The following is a 24330-nucleotide window of genomic DNA, read 5'->3' as shown; positions in this document are numbered from 1 at the left end:
AAGGATTTTAATAAAAGAATAGATTGACTTATGATCATTTTAGTTACTCAGTTTTTACTGAGCTTATACTTCTTGGTGTAAAGAGGAATTAATCTAGACCAGCAGAAGTAGTTTATATTTACTGGCATAAAGAGAAATTCAGCTAGAGAAGGAAAAGACAAGGAAGGTACTGGCTCTTAAAAGAGAATGCATCCATTAAAATGTTGTTTAAAACTGACAACAACACAAAAATCATATTTACCAAAAAACCACCCCTGTTTTACTACACTGTATTTAAAAATGCAACAGATCAGGCAGGGAATAAAGAGGTCAGAGACTGCACTTGTATGAGCAGCTTTTCTGGATATCTGCCATTGAAACCAGTTTGAAGCTGCATTTCTGAGAAAAGCTTCTGACAGGGGATGCTCTGGGGCCAAACTAACTCACTGCTGTGACCCCCTGCACCTCCTAAGGCCCCATTTTCAGGCAGCAGCCAGGTCCAGCTTTTCATCTGAGCTGGCTGTGGGTATTTTTTCCAATAGGCTGCATCAATTTTCAGCCCAAGGTATGTTTGGTATTGGAATGTCTTAGGGTACAGCCACATGAATAAATTATTATGGGCAAAACTTGGAGGTCAGTTGCCCAGCAAAACCACCTCTACTCATCATCTCTCTGTGGTGTATGGTGTGACAGATCCCAGGGACCTGGCACATTGCACAGGAAACCAGGGCCAGGAGTGCTGCTGGGAGTTGCTGACATGGTACAAATACACACTATAGATTACTCAGTTCATTCCTTCATCTGCCCCTACTCTTATTTCACGATCGCACAAAAGGATTTTTTAAATCTTATTTTCGCTTTTTTTTTTTAAATACCAGTCTTATGAAAGAAGCTGGCAATGATATTAGCTTTAAACATTAACCAGCCAAGCTGGACAACTGATATTTGTTTTAAGTAGAACAATACTTTTCACATTAAAAAATCCTGCCATTTTCCCCAGGGGAAAATAGAGAGGAAGACTGGTACCTACCCCTCCTACTGTAAACTTTTGACTTTCACTTTTTGCACTCAAACCTTTAAATTCAAAAGCAGAATTAAAAAAAAAAAAAAAAAACAGAAAAAAAGAAAAAAATTATACTGGAATTAAAAAATGCTCCTCATTTTGTTAGCCTTACTATTACCTAAGTAAAAATGCAAAGATGTTAATGAAAGAGAAGCTGAGAGGGCCATGTCTGAATGTGTTCCTCAAGTCCTGTTCCAGTTCTTTGCTGAATTTTATCTGCTGTTTGCAGAAGATGGGAGCTGTAATGGGACATGAGCATTTGGAAGTTGGCCACTGAAGCACAAGTTAGAAGAAGAGCATGGCTTAATTACAGCTGTATCAGGAGCAATAATTAAGCATCCCACCAGACCACATGCAATTGTTTTGAGAGAAACAATTAGAGAATGGAAATGTAAAAATCAATGCTGTGGAACAGACACAAAGTTCTCAACCTTCTACAAGATCTTCTGCCAGCAATCTCCTGACCATGACTTTCCCCAGGCATTGTGAGCAGCAGACTCTCAGCTTTCACCCAGGACGCATCAAAAATCTCTGAGCCCTCTGTGAATCAGGGTCAGGAGCCCCACAGGTGATGGAAGGGAGCTGCAGCTTGGGCTTAGGGAGCTCTGCCATCCTGGGAATTTGGATCCTGAGATTCCTGTCAGAAAGAGGCAAGTCCTGGAGCAGTCTGGGATCCAACAAATGATGGTCTAAAAATGTCATAACCTAAAAGGGCTCAGAGGCCTCAGTGTGCATGTTTTCTTTTAGAGTAACGGTGCTGTTTGTTGTGCAGAATGAAGGGTTTCACAGGCACTGTCAGATGGTTGAGAGACTGGATTCAAGAATAGGGAACCACTCCCCAGAGAGGGGCTGGAGCAGGGGAATCAAACAAATTCTGCATCAGCACAGGGAGAGCCCAGGAGGGTCTAGGGAGCAGTGCCAGATTATCAGGTCACTCAGAGTCACTGAGGAGAGGGGTCTCCAGGAGAACAGACAAGTCTAAGCACAGCATCTGCCTCTGGAACTGTCCCTGGGCACAGAAAAAAAACAATCCTGGTGTCCTGCACAGCAAGTCTGCACCCCAGTGAAGTTTGTCCTCCTTGTGTGTGAGGTTAAATTCCTGTTTATTCCAGGAAGCAAACCTGGAATTAAGCCTGGGACGACTTGAAAGTTTCAGCTCTGGAAGAAGTTAAATGGGATTGAATGCAGGGGTAATCATTCCAGACTCAGTCAACATCCACCATTTCCTTCTGCCGAAATCAGAGATGCAAGAACTTCAAAAGTCTTGTCAGGGACCCTGACTGAATGCTCAGCTTTGCAGCAAACCCTTTAAATTAGATGAATTTTGACTGTTCCAAGCTTAAATGTTCACATCCACTTACTTCTGCTTTTTATCAGAATCCATTAACACTAAGCTTATTTATGTTTCGGCTTGGGAAAGTACACGATGGACACACAGTAGCCTATGATCCTTTTCTTTGTATTCCCAAAGGTCAAGGTTTCCTTCAGAAATTGGTAAAAAAAGACCTTTAATCTGCTAAATTGTTTTCAAAATCCAAAACAGAAAAAAAAAAAGCCCCCATTTGTGATGGATTCAGATGCTTTTTGCTAAGCACTTAAGCACTAACAGTTCTGCATTGATTTATTTTATTGTTTTATTTAGTGAAATGTCTGTATACAGATATACACATTAACCTTTTTTTTTTTTTTTTTGCTCATATTTACTGTGTCGCCTTCCTTGAAATGGGAGCTGCAAGTGCTGTGATAAATGGGCTGAAAGGTTGTCTGGTTACCCCATGGCTTCTGCTTGTGTCCTTGCTGAAATGCTGTTCTGGACCCTTCTGCAGCAGTGCTGCTCCATGACTCACTGCAGTTACTTCTGTGCCTCTCAAAACAATAGTTCACTGGGGATCCAGGGCCTCAAATGAGTTACAACCATTTATTCCACCCATTTATTTTTACTTCTCCTCCAGTGATAGATATTCACTGTCACAAAATGCCAGTTTGTGTTAAGATTATAAATCTTCCAGCACAGCCATTTTAACTTTCCACTTGATAACACTACATTTTGCTGCTATGGAAAGTTAAATCCCTTAAAGCTCATCACAGTACGAACTAACTCTTCTTGTGTTTAAAACAATAAAATCAAACCCCAAAAGCCATACAGTACCTTCTAACCTGTTGTTAATGGTGGGCAGTAACAGGTGTCTTAAGGAAGATCATAGAAATACAGAAAATATACAATAATTTACACAAAAATATCCTCTCAGTCTCCAGCAAGAGGAAGTTCAAGCAAATTTGTGTTCTTATCTTCAACCACCACAAGAAACCAAGTCTTCAGAAGTGACTGATACTGCAAACAACCCCCAGTTTTCATGAAAAATCTCTATTAGAAAATAAATAAGAAAATAATTCTTATGTGCATTAGAAAATAAATTTACTACAATGACATGTTACAGACCAGTGCAAGTCTCTTCTAAGAACATTGGAGTTTTTAAATCTCAGAATTATTCCTTTAGCTCACAGCCCTTCAATCTTCAGTTCTGGTTCCTAAACAAACATGTTTCAGGTATTATTTGCAGCAGAATCTTATTTTAGGAGACTACTGGGACCTCATCCCAAGCTGAAAGGTTGGGAATTGTACACATGGAACAGCTATGCCACAAGTAGCAAAACAAACTCTACCCCTACATGGCACTTGAGAAAAGCCCTCCAGGACCCCCAGCCAAGCTCTGAGGATTCCCAGGCAGACCCAGTCCATGTCACTGTGGCTGGATGCCCTTCCCACACATCTTAAGGACTTTCTTATTTGTTTTTTGCATAATATAGTTCATTTTAGTGATTTTTCCTTTTCCTCCCATTATTTAAGTGTTCCTTCTACATCAGTGAAGGCCACAACCAACAACAGAATCATGGCTGCAGTTTAATAAATCCTGTGCAGTACCCATGGAGCTAGAAGCAGATTCACATTATATGGGACATGCATTCACACACTATTTCAAACATATTTTTAAACATCTGAATAACTAAATGGGTAAATCCTGAGGATCTTACCCGGTGTTTATTCAGCCCTTACTTACTGAGACAAACTCCCAAGGACAGAGTAAACAGAGAGAGAGAACCTCAGGCCTTCACCCACAGCTATAAACAATGAACTCAGCATAAACTGTGATTCCCAGCTGACACTGGGAGAAAAGCAGCAGCTAATGCTTCTCCCCACTTTGCTCCCAGAGGGATTACATGACAAGAGATTTACTTTCTCCCTAAAAGAGCTTGCCCCATCCAAGATATTGCCCCATTCACAGCTGGAACAGCAACAAGGAACTTAGATGAAGAACTAGTGATTCATGAGATGATGAACAGAATTGGAAATGGAGGGGAAAAGCCAGAATAAGAGATCTAATGCCCAAAGACTGATGGAATTTGCCTGACTGGGGGAACTGTTGCTGTTAAGAAGAATAAACAGCACTGCATCTATAGCCCCTTGTCCATGGAGCCCTTGATACTCAGCACTCCCATACCACACCTTGCAATGGAGAGATCTTTGTCTGCACAGCTTCACTTTGTGCTCATTGTACAAGTGAGGGAACCAAGGAAAGGCAATCATCTGACAGAATCACAGAGCAAAGAAAATATGGGATTTGACCCCAAATTTTCACAACCCTCACTGCAAATAAGGTTAATTCCAAAATTTTAAAACTAACAGAAAACTCTTAAGTTTTCATACAATTATTGTATTCCCTCAAAAATTCCATTTCATTGTTCCACAGCCCAGAAAAAATTCTAGGAGATGAATAAGATTATCCCTTATCATATCTTATTTAATTTATATTTTAGTTATTCTTTTACAGTTATTGGAAGAAAAAGAGCAGAAAATTGTTCTCCCTGAGATCCAGACACACAGACCAAGCAGGCTGTTCAGTAAGTTCATGCCTGCTCACAAAAACAAGAGAAACAAGGGATCTGGAAAGGTCATTCATTATACATTTGTATGCTTGTGATCTGAGAAAACTCCCCTATGCAGCTCTCCTTGGAGCAGAGCACTCCAGGAAGACACTTGGGGTTGCTTAAGACTTTGGGCTTCAGGCCAATCCATCCTTCTGGGTCTAGAGAGGAGTGATCAGATTTGGTTACCCTGGAGCCTTGATGGGAGTGTTGCACCTGTCACATCTGATTGCATCACTTTGAAGAATACAGAAAAGAAAAACCAAAAATCTTCTGTTACAATGAAAGGCTGCTGGCGGACACAAATTAGAATATTGCTACTTAAACAACAAATCAAAGTAAGTTGCTTTGTCCTGTCCCTCAAAATGAAGTGATGCTCTCATGTGAACATCAGTGAAGAAGACAAACATTTAACTCTCCCAGAATCACATAGTACAGAATACAAACTCCTTCCTAAAACAGAAGCAGCAAAATCCCCCATATCCTATTAAAATATACAGCTGTTACAGTTAAGAAATGAAGGTCCAAGGTGGATTGAGGGCTCGATCTAATAACAGGTAACCAATCCCACACTGCTTTAAGCAGAGGGACCCAAACCAAGCAACCCAATATTTCCAGCACTAGACCAGCTAAATCTTTGTAGGGCCAACATAAGAATGCAAGAAGCTCAGTCTCTCTTGCTCACTCTTCCTAAGGCAAAACATGGGGAAAGGAGTGAAGAAGAGAGAGGAGCCCTATCAGCAGCCAGACCTGGAAAGCCCAACACAGAAACACTGCAGAAAGAATCACAGAATCATAGAATGGTTTGGGTTGGAAAGGACTTTAAAGCCCACCCAGCTCCACCTCCTGCCATGGGCAGGGACACCTTCCACTATCCCAGGCTGCTCCAAGCCCTGTCCAACCTGACCTTGGGCACTTCCAGGGATGGGGTAGCCACAGCTGCCCTGGGCAAGTACTCTGAAGGCTCAGTACCTCAAATCCAACACCTGATCCTCTGTCAAACAGGGCAGCTTGCAGTGAAGCACAGCATGGAAAGCACTGTGTGAGTTGGAATTTTCAAAGATTCCACTGATGCCAGTGAGTTGCCTCTTGAGTATCAGCCTTCATGGTTCTCCAAGCAGAGCATTTTTCAAAGCCTTCTCTCTGTCCACATCTATTATTTGAGTCTTTGAACTCAACTGATCTGTTCACAAAAGGCAAGGAGAGTTGAATGTAGAGTTTTGTGGGAATATTACTGAGCATTATCTACTTTATGTACAATAGAGATTAAATTGCTTTCAGATACGTTCCCCTGCACAGGTTGATTACCAGCAAGGCACTGGGGTGCAAAACTTTGATGTCTCTGGACTGGCATAGGCTAAATAGAAACATCCCATTCTCTCCATCACCAAGGCATACCTGAGCTTTGAATTATGCCAGGCCAGGAACAAAGGAATCTTGCTCATAACAAAAACTTTTAATAACTCGCTGAGAAAGCCTCCCTTTCATCTCTGCCAAGCTTTAGGAAAGGCTGGGAGGCAAGCAGAAATAAACATTGTACAGACTCACCACTGCTGGCTCTAAAGTAAACTCTCCAACTTCCTATTTACATTTCAAGATCTTAAGCTTTGTGGTTTACTAGTTCTGCAAGTAAGTGCTTTGGGTTTTGGAGGCTGCCTGCACATGATCTCCCACCACTACTGAAGTCTTCCTAGCTTTTATTAATATAATAGGGAGGTCAGAAAAGCAACAATCTTTTATATGCCCTGCTAGCAGAAATATTTTACTTCTTGCTTTTTAAAAAGAAAACAAAGCAAGCAAAGCATACAACAGCAAATTAATGCCAGCAAAGGGGATATTACAGTTGTGTTTGGGTTTTTTTGAAACTGAGGATGCTGGAACATGGAACAAGAGAGTTTCATTAAAAAGGGTGTGGAGGAGTTCTTTGAGGGACAAGTAAAAGAAGGTGGCAATTTTATGGATTTATAACCTTTTTAAGACCATTGGCTGAAAAGGCACCTAAAGAGGCTCCGTGACCTTTTCTACATGAGCCTAAATCTGTGTACACCAAGGACGGGCAACCTGCAACGACAGTTGTGAAGTAAACGTGGTTTTCATTTCATGCAGCCTTCCCTAAATGTAAAACATCTTCATTAGCTGGGAAGTCAGCACTGTGACTGCTGCCAAATGCAATATAGAAGAACTGTGCCGAATGAGGACAGAGCGAGGGAGAGGCTCCTGTGACACTCAGCTCTTTCTCCCACCCCAAAGACTCTACAGGCTTTAGAGGGGAGACAAATATTTAAAAAGCAAGACGGCAGGTGCTGATCAATTCCATAAAGCCCACACAGATCATCTCCCAAACTTGCCCAGGCTGCCCCTGCTTTTGGTTTTATTTTTTCCCTCCCGCATTCTCCCGCCCGAGCGTCCCGAAGGCAGCGCCTGTCCCCTGGTCAGGAGGAGGACAGCTCGCTGTCCCTGCTGGGTGGCAGCCAGCTGGCAGGGCTGCGCTGCCCTGGGCTGTGCCCGGTGCCCCGGGGAGCGCACGTTCCGAGCCGGGATGCCGGGGAGAGGGAAAGAGGGAGGGAGCGGGGCTCCGGCGCTGCCCCCAGCTCTGCGGGCACAGCCCCGCGGATGGCACCGAGCTGCCAAAGCAGCGCCAGCCCTGCCAGCCCTGCCCGCTCCGCACCGCTCCGAGCCCCTGCGCGGCGATCACCCCGAAGGCTGCTGCTTTAACAACGTGGCATGTTCTGAAGAGGAGACTCCGGTATCAGAGCCAAAATACACTGAATCCACTTGCTGGTCTGGCTCCCACTGAGATTAGAGATCAGGCTCTGAGAACACTTTGAGCCAGCATGTCTCTGCTGTCTCCTCTCCAGGATGTACTGCAAAGGACACGTACTGTGCATGCTCTGGGGGTGGAAACGTGCTTAACACTCTATTTGTGTGAACAAAGCTGGCAGCTCGGGCGGATATTGTGGAGCAAAGAAGCTCTATTGTGTTTGCCAGTCATCACGAGAATCAAATGAACAAATTTAGAATAAGCAAATCGGGCTGGAGTTCCTTTAGCAGAAAGCACTCAAAGGCTAGTCAGGCTTAGTGAGAGAGAGAATATGGGATGTTCTTCCTGAAATAATCCATAGTAAACATTGGGACAGCAAAATGATCTGCTCATTTTATGTTCACGTAGTTGCTCTGTGTTTTAGATCATGTATTAAATCTGAAAAGGTAGAAGATAAATTACTTGTGCCTCTCCAATTGAAAAAAATGACTAAATTATACAGTTCAAAGCACATGAACGTTATCACCCAGGGAAAAAAAGAATTGTGCACCAAGCCAGGTGAGTCCCAATGCTAAGAGTCACATAAGTAACAAAAATAGATGCAAAAGAAGAGGTTGCATCTAAACTTGAAGAGATTCCTTGACAATTCTCAAAAAGAGGTGTTGAGTACAGAGAACTGATAAAGAAAGAATGACTGAAGAAGAACACAGATCATATCATGAAATGAAGACAGAAAAAAAATATCAGAGACCCTGGAGATAACAGAACACAAAACCTTGTACATTTGGGACTCAAAATACCAGCAAATTAACACTCCCCCCCTTAATAAGCTAAAATTAGGCCAGACCATGCTCCCATTGAAAGCTGCTCTGCCTACTTTCTTCAGCTGGGAATCACAAAAGGCGTTGGAGCAAAAACAACAAATATTTTCATGATGGTACAACTTTGCCCTGAAAAAGCATGCTTGTGTCCAGGACTGGGACATGGGAATACAGAAATCTGTGCCTGAAAACCTCCCAATCACATAAACGTTTCAGAAAAAAAAAAAAAAAAAAAAAAAAAAAGGATTTTTAAAACCTTTAAAATACCCCATAAAACCCTGAGACACTGGCAGGAAGACAGGCTTTTAGGGAAACCAACTACCTTATTCCCAGAAGTTAGGGCATGTCTGTTAGACCCACACAAACTACAAGTTAGGAATAAGAGGCAAGCTCCTGTTCCAATGCCTCAAACCTGCTGTGATTTTGCTGGGAAAAACTACTGACACATTTGGTGTAGTCACCATGGCTACAGAGGAAAAGGCTCCTAAAAGTTCCAAAGCCAAGTGTGGGTGCTGGAGCTCAGAGCCCCTGCCTGCAAAGCACCAGGGCAGTGGCAGCCCCCCCAGGAAAGTCAGGGAATATCCTTGGGCACAGAGACCAAACCTGCAGGGATGGATCCCAGCCCCAAAACAATCCTTCACAAGTGAAAGAGCAGCTTATTTGCCACTCCTAATGCAAATTCTACCCATGTCTTTTGCTAGGGCAAAGGAGGCAGCAGAGAATCATGTAAAATGCATAACTGTCCAAAAATATTCAGAAAACCATCTTTTCTTTTCTTTTTCCTCATGGATAATGGATGAGCCCTGAGGTGGCAGTGACTTTCAGCAACCAACAGCTCAGACCTGGGCTGGGGTCAACAACCTAATTACAACAAGCATTTTGCTGCTTTCATGAGCTATTCAACAGCAACATGAAATTCTTTGTGTGCCTCTGTTTACCCCAAACTGCCAGTGGTTAATTCCAAAAGCATATCCTCACTCAAAAATGGTAGTTCCACCACAAATTAAGCTATTATAGCCATGAGTAAAATTAGGTTCCACATTTGTACTTTCTAAAATATCAAAGGCATGATTAGCAAAGTCTTTTGTTTAAGATCTCTAGAGTCCTGGAGGTAATGAAAACTGGGTCGAGGAGCTGTTTCTCTGAAAGTTTAAAGTAAATGCTGTGCTCAAGTCCCGTGACTCATGGAGTACTTGGTCTAGAGAATGGAACTACTGTACCAGCACACAGATAGCAAGAGCAGTCCCCCTGCCCTGAGCAGAGGAGGAGGAAGGGCTGGAAAAGAAAGGCATTGCAGATGATTTTGAACAGTTTCCTGTTATGGCCCCTTGAAAGAAACCCAGCCGTACTTTCCCCCTGCTTTCTGTTTGCTGAATTTCTCCTGACAGTTGGCTCCTTCGTTTGCCAGAACCACAACAAAGGACGGCCTTGAGTTTCCACAAAGGCCATTTTCTCCCTCTCTCGTCTCTGATCATCTCACAAAGGTATTATTGTTGCTGGCTCACTGGGCTCAGTGCACCTGAGGCACATCAAAGGCACTTTTTAATGCCCGCCTGACCACACAGGTCTCTCTCCCACTGCATTAAATTAAACTCGATGATTAATCTCTGTAGCCCTCAGGGTCCCTTGGTGCACACGGAGAGAGAAAATATATATTTCTATCAAAACACAAGTATAATATACTTTCATTTTATAGCCCTAATTAAAAAAAGGAGCAGCTAATTTTGGCCAAATGCAGCTGCATATAGGTCTCATTAAAACACAAATACCACTGCTCTGTGTGCTCCACGCTCACTTCATGCAGCCTGTTCAGGTAATAGATAAAAGAACAGAAAACTAAAATCCTTTCACAGATTAGATCCAGAGAAGTTTAGAATTTACTTATTGTCTGCTGGCTACAGATTGTTATACCCCTCCCTGTGCAGATGGGCGAAGGCAGGCAGTTGAGGAAATGATTATAAAATGCTGAGTAGGTAGATTTAAGTAAAAATCTACTTAAATCTAGCAAAAGCTGCACAAGCATCTATTCCTGAGTTTGAACTGAAGTGATTAAAGGCCTTAAAAGGTTCTGCCTCATGCAGTCTGTGTTCCAATTTTGGGTTGCTTTGATGACGGAGCATCAACATGGATTTTATCACATCCCTTTTGCTACATTAGCATATTTAATGAAGCCACAACTCTCATGGTTGTGGACAGTGCAGACAAAACATGTTAATATTGATGTGCCATGCTCAAGTTTGGGAAGTCTAACAATCTACTGTTGTGAACTGGGTGTATGCTAGAACTTACCAATGTACAAATATCAACCATTAATAAAAAACCACACACATGTCCTCCTCCAGGGCTGGTTGTGCTAAAGGAATGAGCCAGAGCCAGCTGGCCCATGGCCAGCTACCCAACACTGCCCTTAGACCTTTGGGGGAAGCTGCCTGTGAGCTCCTCAGCTCACTGCAGTCCAGCACTATGTCTCCATTAACTCATTTTAACAATTCAAACTAACTCAGCTAAATGAAACAGGTTAGCAAGAGTTCACCCAAACAGCTTCTGCTGAAGGGGTAGAAACCTCCATCAAAAACCAGGAAATAATGGAAACAGCGGCAGGGCTTGAAGGGTGACTCCCTCTCTCAGTGTGCCCCACCTGCCCTATGACAGACAGACAGGTACTAGTGGAAACTTTTCAAAGACAGAGCAAGCCAAGAATAATGGAGTTTGAAGCTTGAAACTTTTGTTTAGGAAGAAACCAAAATATATTCCAATTGCTCTATGGGATTTAGGCTCAATGCTCTGCTTCACAATAGTGGGATTATTCATGTCTTTAAATTCAATCACGTGCTAAAATGCTTTGCTGAAGACAATCCACGTGATATGATCACCATTTATTCATGCTCAAGATCACCATGGATTCATACTGTTACTACAGAGACAACTTAACTTACTGTTAAGCCTGATGTTTTATTATCAGCCTCCTCCTTATTCTCTCCTGGAGCTTTCTCCATGAAGCATGTCATTCCTCTGCAACACCTCTAACACTCCCAGTGCCATTTGCTCCTTTTTGGAAAAATCCAAGTTCTAATCATTCTAAATTTAAGACCAAAATGAGTTTTAAATAAAAAATGTGGCAGAAAAGGGTACTTATCTAAATGGAATGCTCTCAGACTCATACATTTTAAAACAGTATAAATTTCAAAAGCAGACACTAAATTTTAATTGCAATCTCAGAGAAAGCTTTTGTATTAATTCACTGAGAAAAATTAGCAAAGTGAAAACTGCTTATTGGGGGGTTTTCTTTCTTTTTAGTCATGATATGCCTCATAATTCTATAGACCATGGCAATTTTCAGAGGGAGAAGGATTTATATTGATTAAGGGAGGAGGTGGGGGAGCAGGGCTGTGACTGAAGATGGGCACTCCTTCTCCAAAGACACTCTCCTGTAACACATTAGTGATAGGCCTGTCACAGATAACTCAGGCTCAGGCTTTGGCTCAGATTTCAGGCTGCTCTTTAAGCCACTCTGGCATCGTGGTTTTTACTTTCCATGTCATTTTTCAGTATTGATTTCTACTACTATTAAAGTTCTTGCTTAATAGCAAATGCACGGTAATTTATAATTAATATCCAAAGGTAAAGATAGAGTTACCAGAAAAAAATTCCAGGAAAAAAGAACGGGGTGAGAAGGACAAAGGTCAATTTTCCCTTCAAAAACATAAGTTAGTAAATTCTGCACCAATGAGGATGACACATACAACCTACCCCCATGTGGCACGAAGATGTTCCACAGATCATAGCGACTCGGGATGTAATGGGCTGGTTCTCACATGGAAGGTTGTGTCCTTTCACATCTGCTCCAATTACTCCTATTAAAGTAAAATTAAAATTCTCTGTTAAAGAAGAACAAGCCACCCTGCACCAAACAGACCCTGTCTGCACTCAAATAATTGTTGAGTATCTCACACCACTGCCACAAATTAAGAAAGTCTACTTAGCCAACAAAGCAAATAATTTTATCCATCATATTAAAGTATTTATTTCAGGAATAAGGACCCAAGATGATTTTTTCTAAATGCATGTCTATCATCATGATTTTTAAGTGCTATTTTACCTAGAAAGTGTTATTTTACCTGACATTTATTCTCTTAGGTAGCTCACTGACATGCAGAATAAAAGTGCCCTGCTGTATTGGCAGGCTGCAGATGTGTTTATTTGTTCACAGTTTATCATGAACATCCTGGATGATGTGTTTTGTCAGGGGATGAGCTGGAGAAAGGGGTAACTTGGCAGGAGACTGGAAGGCTGCCAGCTTTGTTGTCTTCACTGCTGCTGCTGTTCTGTCCATGTCAGAACCATCTAAAGGCAGATATTTTCCTCCCCTTTGAGGAACTGAGCTTGGCTCTGAGGAGCACAGAGTCAGCATCACTCAGCCTGCAGCAGAAAATACACCCAGGAGATGCCAGGCAGACCTACAGCTGAGCCTCAAACACATCCCATCCTGCTTGAGTCACTTCAGGGGAGGCTACAGAGGCAATCTGCCCTCTCCTCCTCTTCTCCTAGGCTGCATCCTGGCACCGCCTTGTGCTGCACTCAGCAAAATGCAGCAGCCAACAAGTAACATTTTTACATTACACTTTTCTTTTCTTAAACATTGCTTTTCAGCTGGCAAGCTGGCCACCAGACTGTGCATTTTCATCTGCAAAACTCAATTTGGAGACCAGTATGTCAATACTGATAAAAAAGTCCCCTTCATCTCCCTGTACAAGGATCAGGAAAACATTTGCTGGACATTGTGAAAGATGCTAAGTGCTAGGGCTGGTTCATATCCTACATTTCATTAACACCCTCTTGTTTAGATCACCACTGCAATGCTCTGTTATCAAATCAGTCTGGTGAGGTTTCTCTTACTGGGATCACCATGGCTATCCTGGTATTGCCATGGTTGGAAGTCATCTAAATCATCAGAAAATTAAGGGCTACAATTTTAAAGTCTGAAAAAAATCCATCCTCGTGTCCCTTTAACTAAACTGACTTGTAACTATGAATTTCTAAAGAGAGTTAGGAACAACAAAAAACTAAAAGTAAGGCTTCTACTTCATGTTTTATTTTTTCACTGCTTCAACATAATGAATGCATATTAGGAATTTTGGATAGGGTTGTCTACAAGGCAAATTCCTGTACTAAGCAAGACCGTATTAGAATTTCTTGAGTTAAAAATCCTGTTCACACTTGAGAGGGAAGAAATCTATTAAACTATATAGTCAGCATATGCTGCAAATGTATTTTCATAAACAATACAAAACTGAAAAGATCTTTTTAATTGCTAAGAAAATATGCCTTCTGCAAAACTGGAATTATGGCTCTTTTTGGAACTTTAGTCAGTGGCTTCACCAGTGTTTAGAATTTTGTTAGAATCCTCCTATTTGTGAGTAATTAAAGTCAGCAAATAAGTCTGGAATATTGGCTAAAAGTTATATAATTGCTGTTAGAAGTCACCTTCACCTTTAGCTTAGGTGAAACTTTTCATAGTCCGAGGCAGATTCAGAAGCAGAGGCTGAGAACAAGAAGTCTGTGCACCACACAGAACAGAGGAGAGCTTTTTAGGAAGGCAAGCAGTGCTTAGCAATGTGTACTTCTGGATCTCTTCCACAGTGACATGGTATTTTAGACACTGCACCATAAATCATCTACTTTTGTTCAAACAATGCTGACGCCTTTTGAAAAGGTGCAATGTAAACAGCATTTTTATGAGGCCAGCCCCAAAAGCCTGGCCTGGCATGCTCACAGTTTTATCTGTACATTCTCTGAAATTAGTACAGTAGGTCAAAATGCAAGATATAACTGCTTGGCTCTTAGATCCTCACTTTTCCATAAGAGGTATCAGATGGACTGATCCAGGAGTCCCACATGACCTCCTCAAACATACACACTAAACAATTCCTTACCTTATTGTACTCAAAGCTTTGAAGCCCTCATAAACTTAGCAACCTGCTCAGCCAAACCACACTTCATATCCAGCCAAGAGCAGATCTGAGCTGCATCAAAAGTTATTAACACTGCAAACAAGATGTCCCTCACATCATCCTGGCTTAGCCTGCAGGATATTTTCTTTACAGATATCTGCACTCTTTGACTCTCCTTTTGCTCCTGCTGTCACTTTTGCTATCAAAATATTTTCATTTTTACTATGAAATCTTACACTTTTTGCTGACCTTTCTACTAAGTTTCCACACCACTTCCAATACATTTATTACCCTTCCCAGATTCAAGAATTGTGAGTTCCACTGCAAATGCTCCTCTTATCCCAGACTGCACTGAGCTATGGTGTCTCCCACTATCTCCCCTCTGTAACGCCCCCCTGTCTCCAACAACAACCTGTGTGTTGGTTTTCTCCTCCTGGCAATCGTTCCAGGAGTCTGCTGGTGTTTGTGGTGCCATCTGGGAAAACATATTCAGATTAGCAGACTGTCTTTATCCACTGCAGCCCTTTCCTGAGGGATGCCAGCAGCTGAGTGTTTCTAGTGTCAGAGTTTCTTTTCACGAGTCTGTACCAAGGAACAGACAGTTGCTCTCTATTCTTTTTAAAATTCAATTGATTGAGTTCAGCACATGAAAAAATGGGCAAACTTTTTGTGCTCTGGATCCATAACGATGCCAATTAAATAAGGACCTTCCACTGCCACTTTAACATGCTCCATGACAACCCAGTTTTGCTGCAAGTTCATTCTTTCAGGTCAGATTATTACTCTGTTCTTTTCCAAGAACACAGAATTGCCAAGGCACACAGTTTTAAACACGTTTTTATGCAATTAGGATAGTGACAGATATTTTTAAGCCAGTCACAACACACCTACAAATATGACACTGAAGCTCAGTCTTCCTTTTTGCAGACAGATCTACATCTAATCCTTTCCAGGTAGCAAGAAAAGCAATCTCTCTGACTGCTTTACCTCACCAAAAGCAAAGTAAAGGGATTTAAACACTAAAGAAGTTCCAGGCCACAGTTTCTAGAAGGACAAATGGGATTTTTAAACAGCACAAAACATTTGAAGCAAAACTGGTAGTTTAGCACCTAATCGTATTTCAGTTAGATCTAGTAAAAAATCCTCTGATGAGCAATAGATTTCCATTAAAGAGTACTGTTTCAATAACACTGAAACTTCCTGAGGTAAGACTGTTTTCTAAACTAGCAAACTAAAAAACCCTCAATTTCCTGCTGAGAAAGTTAAAAGTTACACTGAATCTCTTATTGACAGCATTTGGACAAGGCCAAACAGCATAGTAGGAAAATGAACTTGTTTGGCCTCATCAAATGTATTTCAGAAAAGATGAACCAGGGCTGAACATAAGAATATTGTGCTAGAAAATTTTAAAAAGTCAAAGCACCAGACCTTAAAGCTTTGAATCATGAATCACTTCTAAAGGCAATAAGAATCATAACTATGAACAAGCCTCAAACATGAGGCCTCTCCCTCAGAGTGGTTGTTTGAGCTTTATTCTTGCCTATCCCCAAAGTTTTGAGTAACAGAAGCTGCAAACTCTCAGCACACTGGCATTCCAACACCATGGTGCTTCAGTCAGAAGTGGAACTAGCAGAAATTAACAAACAATTTGCAAATCCAGCTGAAAAGACATATAGCAGTGATATATCCTCTTTCTAGAAACAGATTTGCAGTGCTGGTAGTTATTGTGATGATTTGGGGGTGCTTTTAAGAACACCACCAGAGCAAATGGCTGGATAAAAACAGTCTGTGACAGAAATGGCTTTCTGAAATGAATTCAACACTGCCTGTCTCCAAGAGCAGTGAATCCATGAGTGAGTACCTAGTCCTCCAGCATGTGCATCAATGAGAGATGCTGCCACTGCAATCCCTTCGGGGAGCCCGAGCTCTTCCGCAGCGCCCGCTGTCAGACCTTTCCCAACAGCCTCTCCAGGAGACAGGACGTGGTTTCCTGGGCAGACACAAGACAAACCAAACACCTGTCAATTTACTAAACAGAAAAACAAACGTGTGTGTTATTGCTGGAGCTCCCTCCCTCCCCCTCCAGTGAAGCCTCGGATCTACAAAACAAAGAAGTGCATCACAGAGCTCTGTGTGATGGAGCATCTTTCATTATCTGGCTGCAGATTAAAAACAACTGTGCCAGATCAGGCCATCCCATGGCAATTTAGGAGTTCAAAAGCATTCAATATCCTATCTAGCCACAGAGAAAGATTGCACCACAAGCAATTAAATTCTGCTTGGCATGTCTCCAGGAGATGTGAAATGCAGAAATCCCAGGTTCTTGTGGAAGGTGCTGCCTGCAGGCATTCTCTGGGCATGGAAGGAGATTCAGCTCAGTCTGTGCTCACAAATGAACACTGCACCTGTTGCACAAGGAATGCACAAGGAACTGGCCAATTTTTTCTTTCCATTTCCATCCTTTCCAGCAGTTCTGCTAGGAATAAGGTGGCTATAGCAACAGAAACTCTGAAAAAGAAACTGGCTTAAACAGCAAATTCCTCCAGTTGCAGCTGTATTCCCTCACAGACTTAAATAATCCCTTTCTGAGCCTTCTCTGGCCTGTGCAGTTTGAAGAAGACAAGAACACAGCCCTGCCCTCCGTGCCCTGTCACAGGGAGCCCAGGGGCAGGTCCTGCCATAACACACCCCCTATTTTGTCTGAGCTTAGAGGAACAAATCTAGATTCTTTCAAGTACCAGAATTTAGGGACACCCCTGAGAGCCTCCTCTCAGCCCCCCAGAGCTGGAGCAGTGAGACTGAGCTCCTGGGACTGCACACACTTCCATATTTATGCAAAGGTTTGGGGGTGAGAGGCAGAAAGCACAGTGGGAGATCCCTCAGACCTCCCTGCCAATGCCAGAGCTTTCAGTACCTACCTGGAGTGTTTACTAAATTCAACAAATCTAGGCAGAGTTGGCAAAATTCCTCTTTAAAATAAAACAAGACTATCTTCACAGTCAATTTTATTGAGAATGTTACACCTGAAGCATGTTCTGGTATGTAGAAAGGACATAAAACATCCTCCACAACAGACACTAATCAAAAGGAATAGCATTTCATCAAATATCAGGAATACACTAACTCCCACAAACATAAACTTATAGAAATGCAGTTATACAACCTTAATTTTTGATAAAAAAGTCATTATATTAAATTCACAGGTCTTCAATTTTAGATATTAATTAGATCTTTGCTGTACATTATGTTGGTTCTTCATTTTTTAAAGCTACATTCTCCCTCTGCCCACTTCCAGATGGATGCAGTGTATGGAGCATTTTGGGATCAGCACACACAACTTCACAGTTGCTCATTTCTCCAAGAGTTTCTGTTCTATTGACAGCCACACCTCACTGCCCCTGAAATTCCAGGCTGAACCTCACACTGGAAATTTAAAACAAGTCTGCGCAGCCAAGACTGTTGCACTTGACAGTGGGTTCATATTCAATATTGGGGGCAGTAAGCAAACCTCATTATTAAGCTTTATACAGAAGGACATGAGGACATTAGGTCACCTCCTCACAGGAAAAAAAAAAATCTGTGTTTTATTACTTTTGCATTTTACTAGTTACTTACTGTAAAGTCAAAACACTGTCCTGGCCTTTCCAAGAGATGCATCTTTTGCATTTTCCCCCAATATACTGGAGTAAAGGATGTTCCTCTTTAAGAGATTTTTCTAGTAACATTTCAGGCTTTTTAAAGACATTGGAGCAAAATACCAAAGCTGTCTGCTTCTCCTGACATTCAAAGACCCTGCAGGTGGAAGGAAGTTCAAAAGAGTTCATGCAGCTAAACCCACATCTTCTTCTTCAGAATCAATTGCCTGACCTGAAAGCAAAACCATGGTGTATATACAGCATGAGATTAAATTAATCTGAAATAAAACCTCTTTCCAGGCATGCCATCCCATGGTTGGCTAGTTTATATCAGTCATACCAGTCAAACACTTGAGTGTGTAATTATTATGTAGTTATACTCCATTTTAGAGATCAGGGCTATTATCAGACAAAATCTTTTCCTACCAGGTTCTCAATTACTGCATTTCTAGTTAATAAGCACTAAGGGAACAATCTTAGAGATAAAGATAATCCTCTCCTCTACAGCAGCACAAGAAAATGACCTTATAATTCCTTTGGTACTGGTTATTTATCAGAATGACCAGCAGCAATGGGCATAAAATGTGTGTGAGGACAGGCAGGGATGGAGCTCTTGTCATTTGGAGAGGCAGCATAATCATCTTGTATTTTAAATAAAATAATTAACAGTAGTCTGCCCCATATGCTTTAGAAGTCAAAGTCTGCCTGAACAAATATTCAGTGACTGAAAGCACTTCCCCACAGCTGGGAAGGGAGAGCAGTCAGAAGTTACCCATGGCAGGCATTGCAAGGGGAGCTCTGGGTCACCCAGCAGCCAGGGAGTGCAGGACAGACAAACTGAGTGCACAGGGAGAGGGTTCTCACTCTGCCCCTCTCCTTCACCCCCACAGCTCTACAGAGCAAGGAAAGCTCTGCCAGGCCCATAGGAAATGTTCCCAAGGAGTTCTGTGGAAAGAAGGAGCAGGCTCTGCTGGGGCACTCCTTCTGTCATCAGGAATTTGCCTCCCCACCTATACAAGAGTAAGTCAGTGTGGAATGGACACTCTGAGCCTTCACTTGACCACATGGGCACAGGCCTGGGAAGGAAATTATTCTCACAGTTTAATCTTCACCAAAAAGCTAGAAAACTCAGCTAAGCATCAGCATGCTGAGAATCTGTAAGTGTAAAGCTATTAAATGATAAAATAAGGAAACACAAACACCAACCAGTAAGGAGACACAATTAAAAGTGAAGTTTTTGATACAGACTGTATTCCAGTACTAGACTGGGAGGGAGCAGATTCTCACTTGAGCAGAACACAGCAGCTTTAGAAGCCCAGGAGCAGCTACTCTGAGCATAAAGATATTCTACAGCTACACCCCAGCAATTCAGCAGCAGGTGCTGCCACCCTTAAATCCGACCTGCCAGGGGCAAAGAACTTTGGGAGGGGAGGCAGGGAGGGAGGGAGGCAGGGAGAGCTGCCTGCACACAGGCACACAGTGAGAGCAGGACAGGAGCTGCATAAAGGAGGCACTGAAAGGCCTGAGACTCCTCAAGGCTCCTGCCAAAGTAAATGTATCGAGTCTTTTGTTGACAGTAGTCTCCTGTGCAAGTCATTTACCTTTGCTATAATGACTTCCAAAATTAGAGCTAACCAAACAAACCCATAATGGCTGAAGCTGGAGGACTTTCTGTTTCACATTGGTGCAGCTGTTTCACTAATGCAGTGCCTTAATCCACAACCTTTCATTTGGGACGAGACAGGCTATTTCCAGCTATTTTTTCCCCTATAAAGCAGCCAGTTTACAAAAGGAAAAAACTGTCTGAATCTCTTCCTTCTCTTTTATCCTCTTCGAAGACCGATGTTAGAGTTTGCTGTGATCAAACTTTGTTTAAAGAATTTATGTGCTACCAAAGACCCTCAACCTTTTTAGGGGCTTCCCACAGGAACCAGCTATTTACCAGCCACAACACACGAGGCAGATAATGCATCTTCAGTCAACTTGATCCAAATTCACTATATTGGCTCACTAATATTTAACAGAATGGGGTACATCAGGATGTAGCCCCTTTTCAAACAAAAGCTGAGAGCAGCCGGGGTGCAGCTGACTCCAGCACAGCTTTTCATCTATCTTGTAGAAAAGGGCTGCACTTTGTATATTTAACTGCATAAGGGCATAAAAATATGAAAGGAAGAAAAATTCAAAGGAGATGTCTCTTCACTGAGACCCAAACAAACCTGAATTTGGACATAACAATCCCTTGCCGAAATCCCAGCAGCCTCAGAAAGAAACACAACCCAAGGGTACATCCCGTCCCCATTTCACAGCCCCACCCATACTGAACAATTAAACTGCTTTCTGATTTAAAGGACAACACAGAAAACAGATATCCTGTTAAATAAGTGATAGAGAACATGCACTGAAGAAGTTATCTCATTAAACAAAACAGAGCTGAATAGGCATCAAAGGAAACAGGACCTTAGTAAAAAAAAAAAACACTGCCCATCCAAATGTAATAAGAAACATAAGAATTTTCCCCCTTCATGTTCATTACAAAGCATGCATCCACTTTTTGTGTTCCATAATAATTCTCACAATGCCAAAATCTGGGATGCACAAGGAATCTCAATAAATAATATACATTGTCCCAACCCTATCTCACACACTATACATTATCAAATATCCCTCTAAATTACAGACAATACTCACATTTAAATGAGATGTGTATGGCTGATTTTTTTTACAATTTTTACCCCAGCTGAGTAGCCAAAATAGCACTAAGATCAGAAGGAAGCAGAATAATGATGCTGACTGTGAAGTTATACTATTTTTTTCTTAGGACTGAATGCATGGTGGTTAAAAGATATTAAAAACAGTGAGATTTGGGGCTTTTTTAACCTCCAAATAACCTCTATAAAACTTCCTTGTCAGCTGTTAAAGACTTCAGAATTTTCATTGAGGAAAACCAAAACAAATTGTGATATTATACGCCAGCTTATTTAAAAGTGAGGAAAATGGTTAAACAAAATCACTTTGGCTTCCTTTGGTTCAAAATTCATCTCTGTCTACACGAGCTGCCACAGTAGCTCGAGGCAAATCTAATTTGGGGCCTTTCCATCCCACCCTCCCAGAGAGCCTTTGGCTGAACTACATCTCCACTACCTAATGTGTAAATACTTCAGGCAGATGTATTAGGCTGCTAAACTCTGGCAAAATCAAATCAGGCACATCCTGGTTCATTAAGCTGAGCACAAATTGGTCAGTAAAGCAGAGGTGCCTACTTCAACAGAGAGTGCTTGGCTTGTTTGGCTTAAGGAATGAGACCTACTCCATGTATAAATTAGAAGCTTTCCTGGGGGAAGGTCAAAAGGAAAAAGAAATTCTGCATCATTGGATCAACAGGCACGTTATGATGGCTGGAACGGAGTTTTCTTTGCTAGACTGCAGTGAGACAGTGCAGAATGAATGTGTCCTGCCATGTGTGGTTCACTGCTCACTGCTGAACTGCATCTGGCTATAAAACACAAAGATCTGATGTCTTACTAAAGGTATAGAAGGCAGTAACTTGATGTCTTACTAAGTTAGAGGGAATGCATTTATACCCAAACTCAGCTACCTGAGCTTAAGTTTTTGCTTGCAACCAGTAATTCCATTAGGTTGGTAATTGACATTTCTGTCTGTCTTTAAGCACAATATTCTTCAGAGTCTCTACAGATACAAAAATCCATGCAGATGGCAGGACTATTGCTCTACTTTCAGAGTTGCTCTGCTCTGGTACAGTGCATTGCTGTAAAGGCAATTTAGCTTGTATTAATCATGGATTATTACTTAGCTTGTATTAATAATGGATTATTACTTAACAGATTTTTTTTTTTACTGGATGTTTTTAACAACTCACATGATAGCAACTCCTCTTAGAGTAAATAATTATCCCTTTTTCTGAAATAAATGCCAGACCAAAAATAATCTCATCAGTCACTGAAAAGAGACTTTTAAATCTTTCAGCCGAACTTATTCCCCATGACTTTCACACAGTATCCATTTAGTATCCATACTGAAAAGATACTGATGCACTGTAAACTAAAGGAGTTCAGAAATGAGCCAGGAGAACAATTGCAAGGATTGAGAAGTATGACAGTTCACCCAAGAGTTTTGGGGGGAACCTCAGTGTTTTCCTTGATCACAGGAAATTTGAGCCTGCGCAGGTCAAGCGTGGCCCTATGGTCTGCCAGGCAGGAGTAGGAAGTTAAATCAGATGAAAAATCAAGTGCTCTTTAATTAATTCATTAATTTTGAGACATGACAGCAACTAACAATCAACAACCTTTCAGTCTGAAGTGGGCTCTCCATCACAGGAAATTATAAAATCAAGATTGGTTCTAAGATACACTTTAAACTACTTAAACATTAATTTTAAGGAGTCCAACAGCCTCTGACTTGGAGGAAGTTAGCAAATTGTTTGAAATAGCCCTTCTGATTTTGTGAATCCTGACTCATAAAGCAGACAGCACTGTTTTAAAAGTTATCTCAGCAGGAGGCTGAAGCCTAAAAATAAAAAAGAAGATGAATAACAAATCGAGACCAGGGAGAGGAAGAGTCAGGTAAAAAGAAGGAATGACCAGAACTATTCTGAGAAATGTTGCTTTTTTATTTTCTATTTTTTAGAACAGTATGAAAGATAAGGAAGGAGGATAATATCTCAGAAATTTAAATATTGAACAATTACAATAGGCCCAAGTCTACTCAAAGCTTCTATGAAATTTAAAACCAGAAATTCAATGAAAAAGCTCCTAGCTTTCATACTCAAAAGTTCTCAAGTCCTCAGTGTTGCCAGAGTAGAAGCAAGTATGATTCCCCAGGCAGGCAGAGTCTGGGACCAAAACTCTATGAGTGGACAGTGGAATATTTCTTTATTACTATTTTTTAAAAGACCTAAACTTTTACAAACTTTGAGCTATGAGGGATGGAGGGACAGCACACAGCACTCCTCACTTCTTAGAGCAGAGAGGAGAAGTGGAAAGGAGCCACCTGCCAGCAGGACTCAAGCTGATGATACACAGGGTGAATGCTGGGTCCTTTCCTGGTGGAAAAGGAATGGAAAATGTCACCCAGGAAACATCCTGAGCTCAGCTCAGCCTGTTCAAGAACAGTTATTGGAAAGAGGAAGAGTATCCCAGACTAGACAGCAAGGAGAAGGCTTGGAGGTGGAGGGGGAAGATTTTATCCATAAATTTATCAATATCTAATGGGTGGGAGTAGAAATCAGGGAGAAAGACCCTTCTCAGTGCCCCCCAGTGACACTACAAGTGTGACAAGCACAAATTGAAATACAGCAAATTACATTTAAACCAAACAAAAAAAAATTTATTGGGGAGGAGTGGTCAGGACAATGGAACAGGTTGCAGATTTCAGAACCTCCACCTTTGGAAATACTTAAAACTCAACAGACACAGCCCTGAAAAACCTTCTGTAGGTGACCCTGCTCTGATCATTTCAAGATGGCCCTTATAATCCCAATGATTTGTGTGATTCAGTGATCTCAAGATGGAAAAAGTATAAAATAAAACAGAAATCACAGGAGTGTGGAGCTTTTCTAAGGAAAAGCCCAACTTCTTCCTGCTGAATCATCTATTATGAAATAATGCCTCGAGCTCTCAGGAAGGAGACACCCAAAAACCTCTTTGCACTGTGCCAGTTTCAGCTCCTTTGCAGTTGCTACAGCTCTTGGACAGACTGAAATGACAGGAAGCCAGAAAAATGTTAGCATATTTGGAACACTATTCACTTGTAAATTCCATGGATTTTGACAGCATGGAAGTGTAAATATCCTCTGATTCATCCTTTTAATTTTGTTTGAAATTGCAGCGTGTTGTAATTTATTTGGGATAGCAAAAGACCAGGGAAAGAAAGATACAGGCATCCCATACCAGAGAATCCCTTTACTTATTATTCTCTACCATTTGCAAAGCACAGTGTTTAAAGCTTATTGCTTCAATCCAGCTTTATGAAGAACTGGCAGCTACAAGCTGATCTGAAAAAAAAAAAAAAATAAAAATCATCATCCCTTTCTCTCAGCTTTCAAGGAAATCCTTCATGTGCTCCAGAGCATCTGGCATCAAAGGCCTTGGAAGAGACAGGGAAAACTGGCAGAACAAATGGATTGACCATTCCCTCCACAGCTGCTGTGGCAGTGAGTTCAGATTGACCAAATTCT

At 41.6% G+C, this 24330-nt stretch overlaps 1 protein-coding gene across 16 annotated transcripts in view; it reads right to left on the bottom strand.

Annotated features, from left to right (window-relative positions):
* FGGY (FGGY carbohydrate kinase domain containing) overlaps positions 1 to 24330 on the bottom strand; it is a 283064-nt gene that overhangs the window by 50395 nt on the left and 208339 nt on the right. For 15 of the 16 annotated variants that reach the window (XM_058030720.1, XM_058030722.1, XM_058030724.1 and 12 more), the window contains 2 exons: positions 16361 to 16489; positions 12299 to 12402 (listed from right to left, as the gene is read on the bottom strand). In XM_058030720.1, the coding sequence (XP_057886703.1) occupies positions 12299 to 12402; positions 16361 to 16489 (233 nt within the window). Of the gene's footprint in view, positions 1 to 11484; positions 11550 to 12298; positions 12403 to 16360; positions 16490 to 24330 lie in introns of those variants that run through there. The other variant, XM_058030736.1, reaches the window with a different exon arrangement.

Source organism: Melospiza georgiana, chromosome 9 (genome assembly GCF_028018845.1).
Source record: "Melospiza georgiana isolate bMelGeo1 chromosome 9, bMelGeo1.pri, whole genome shotgun sequence".
In the NCBI taxonomy this organism is placed as follows: Eukaryota; Metazoa; Chordata; class Aves; order Passeriformes; family Passerellidae; genus Melospiza; species Melospiza georgiana.
Note: the sequence above shows the minus strand (reverse complement) of the source record. Positions and strands in the feature narration are given on the sequence as shown.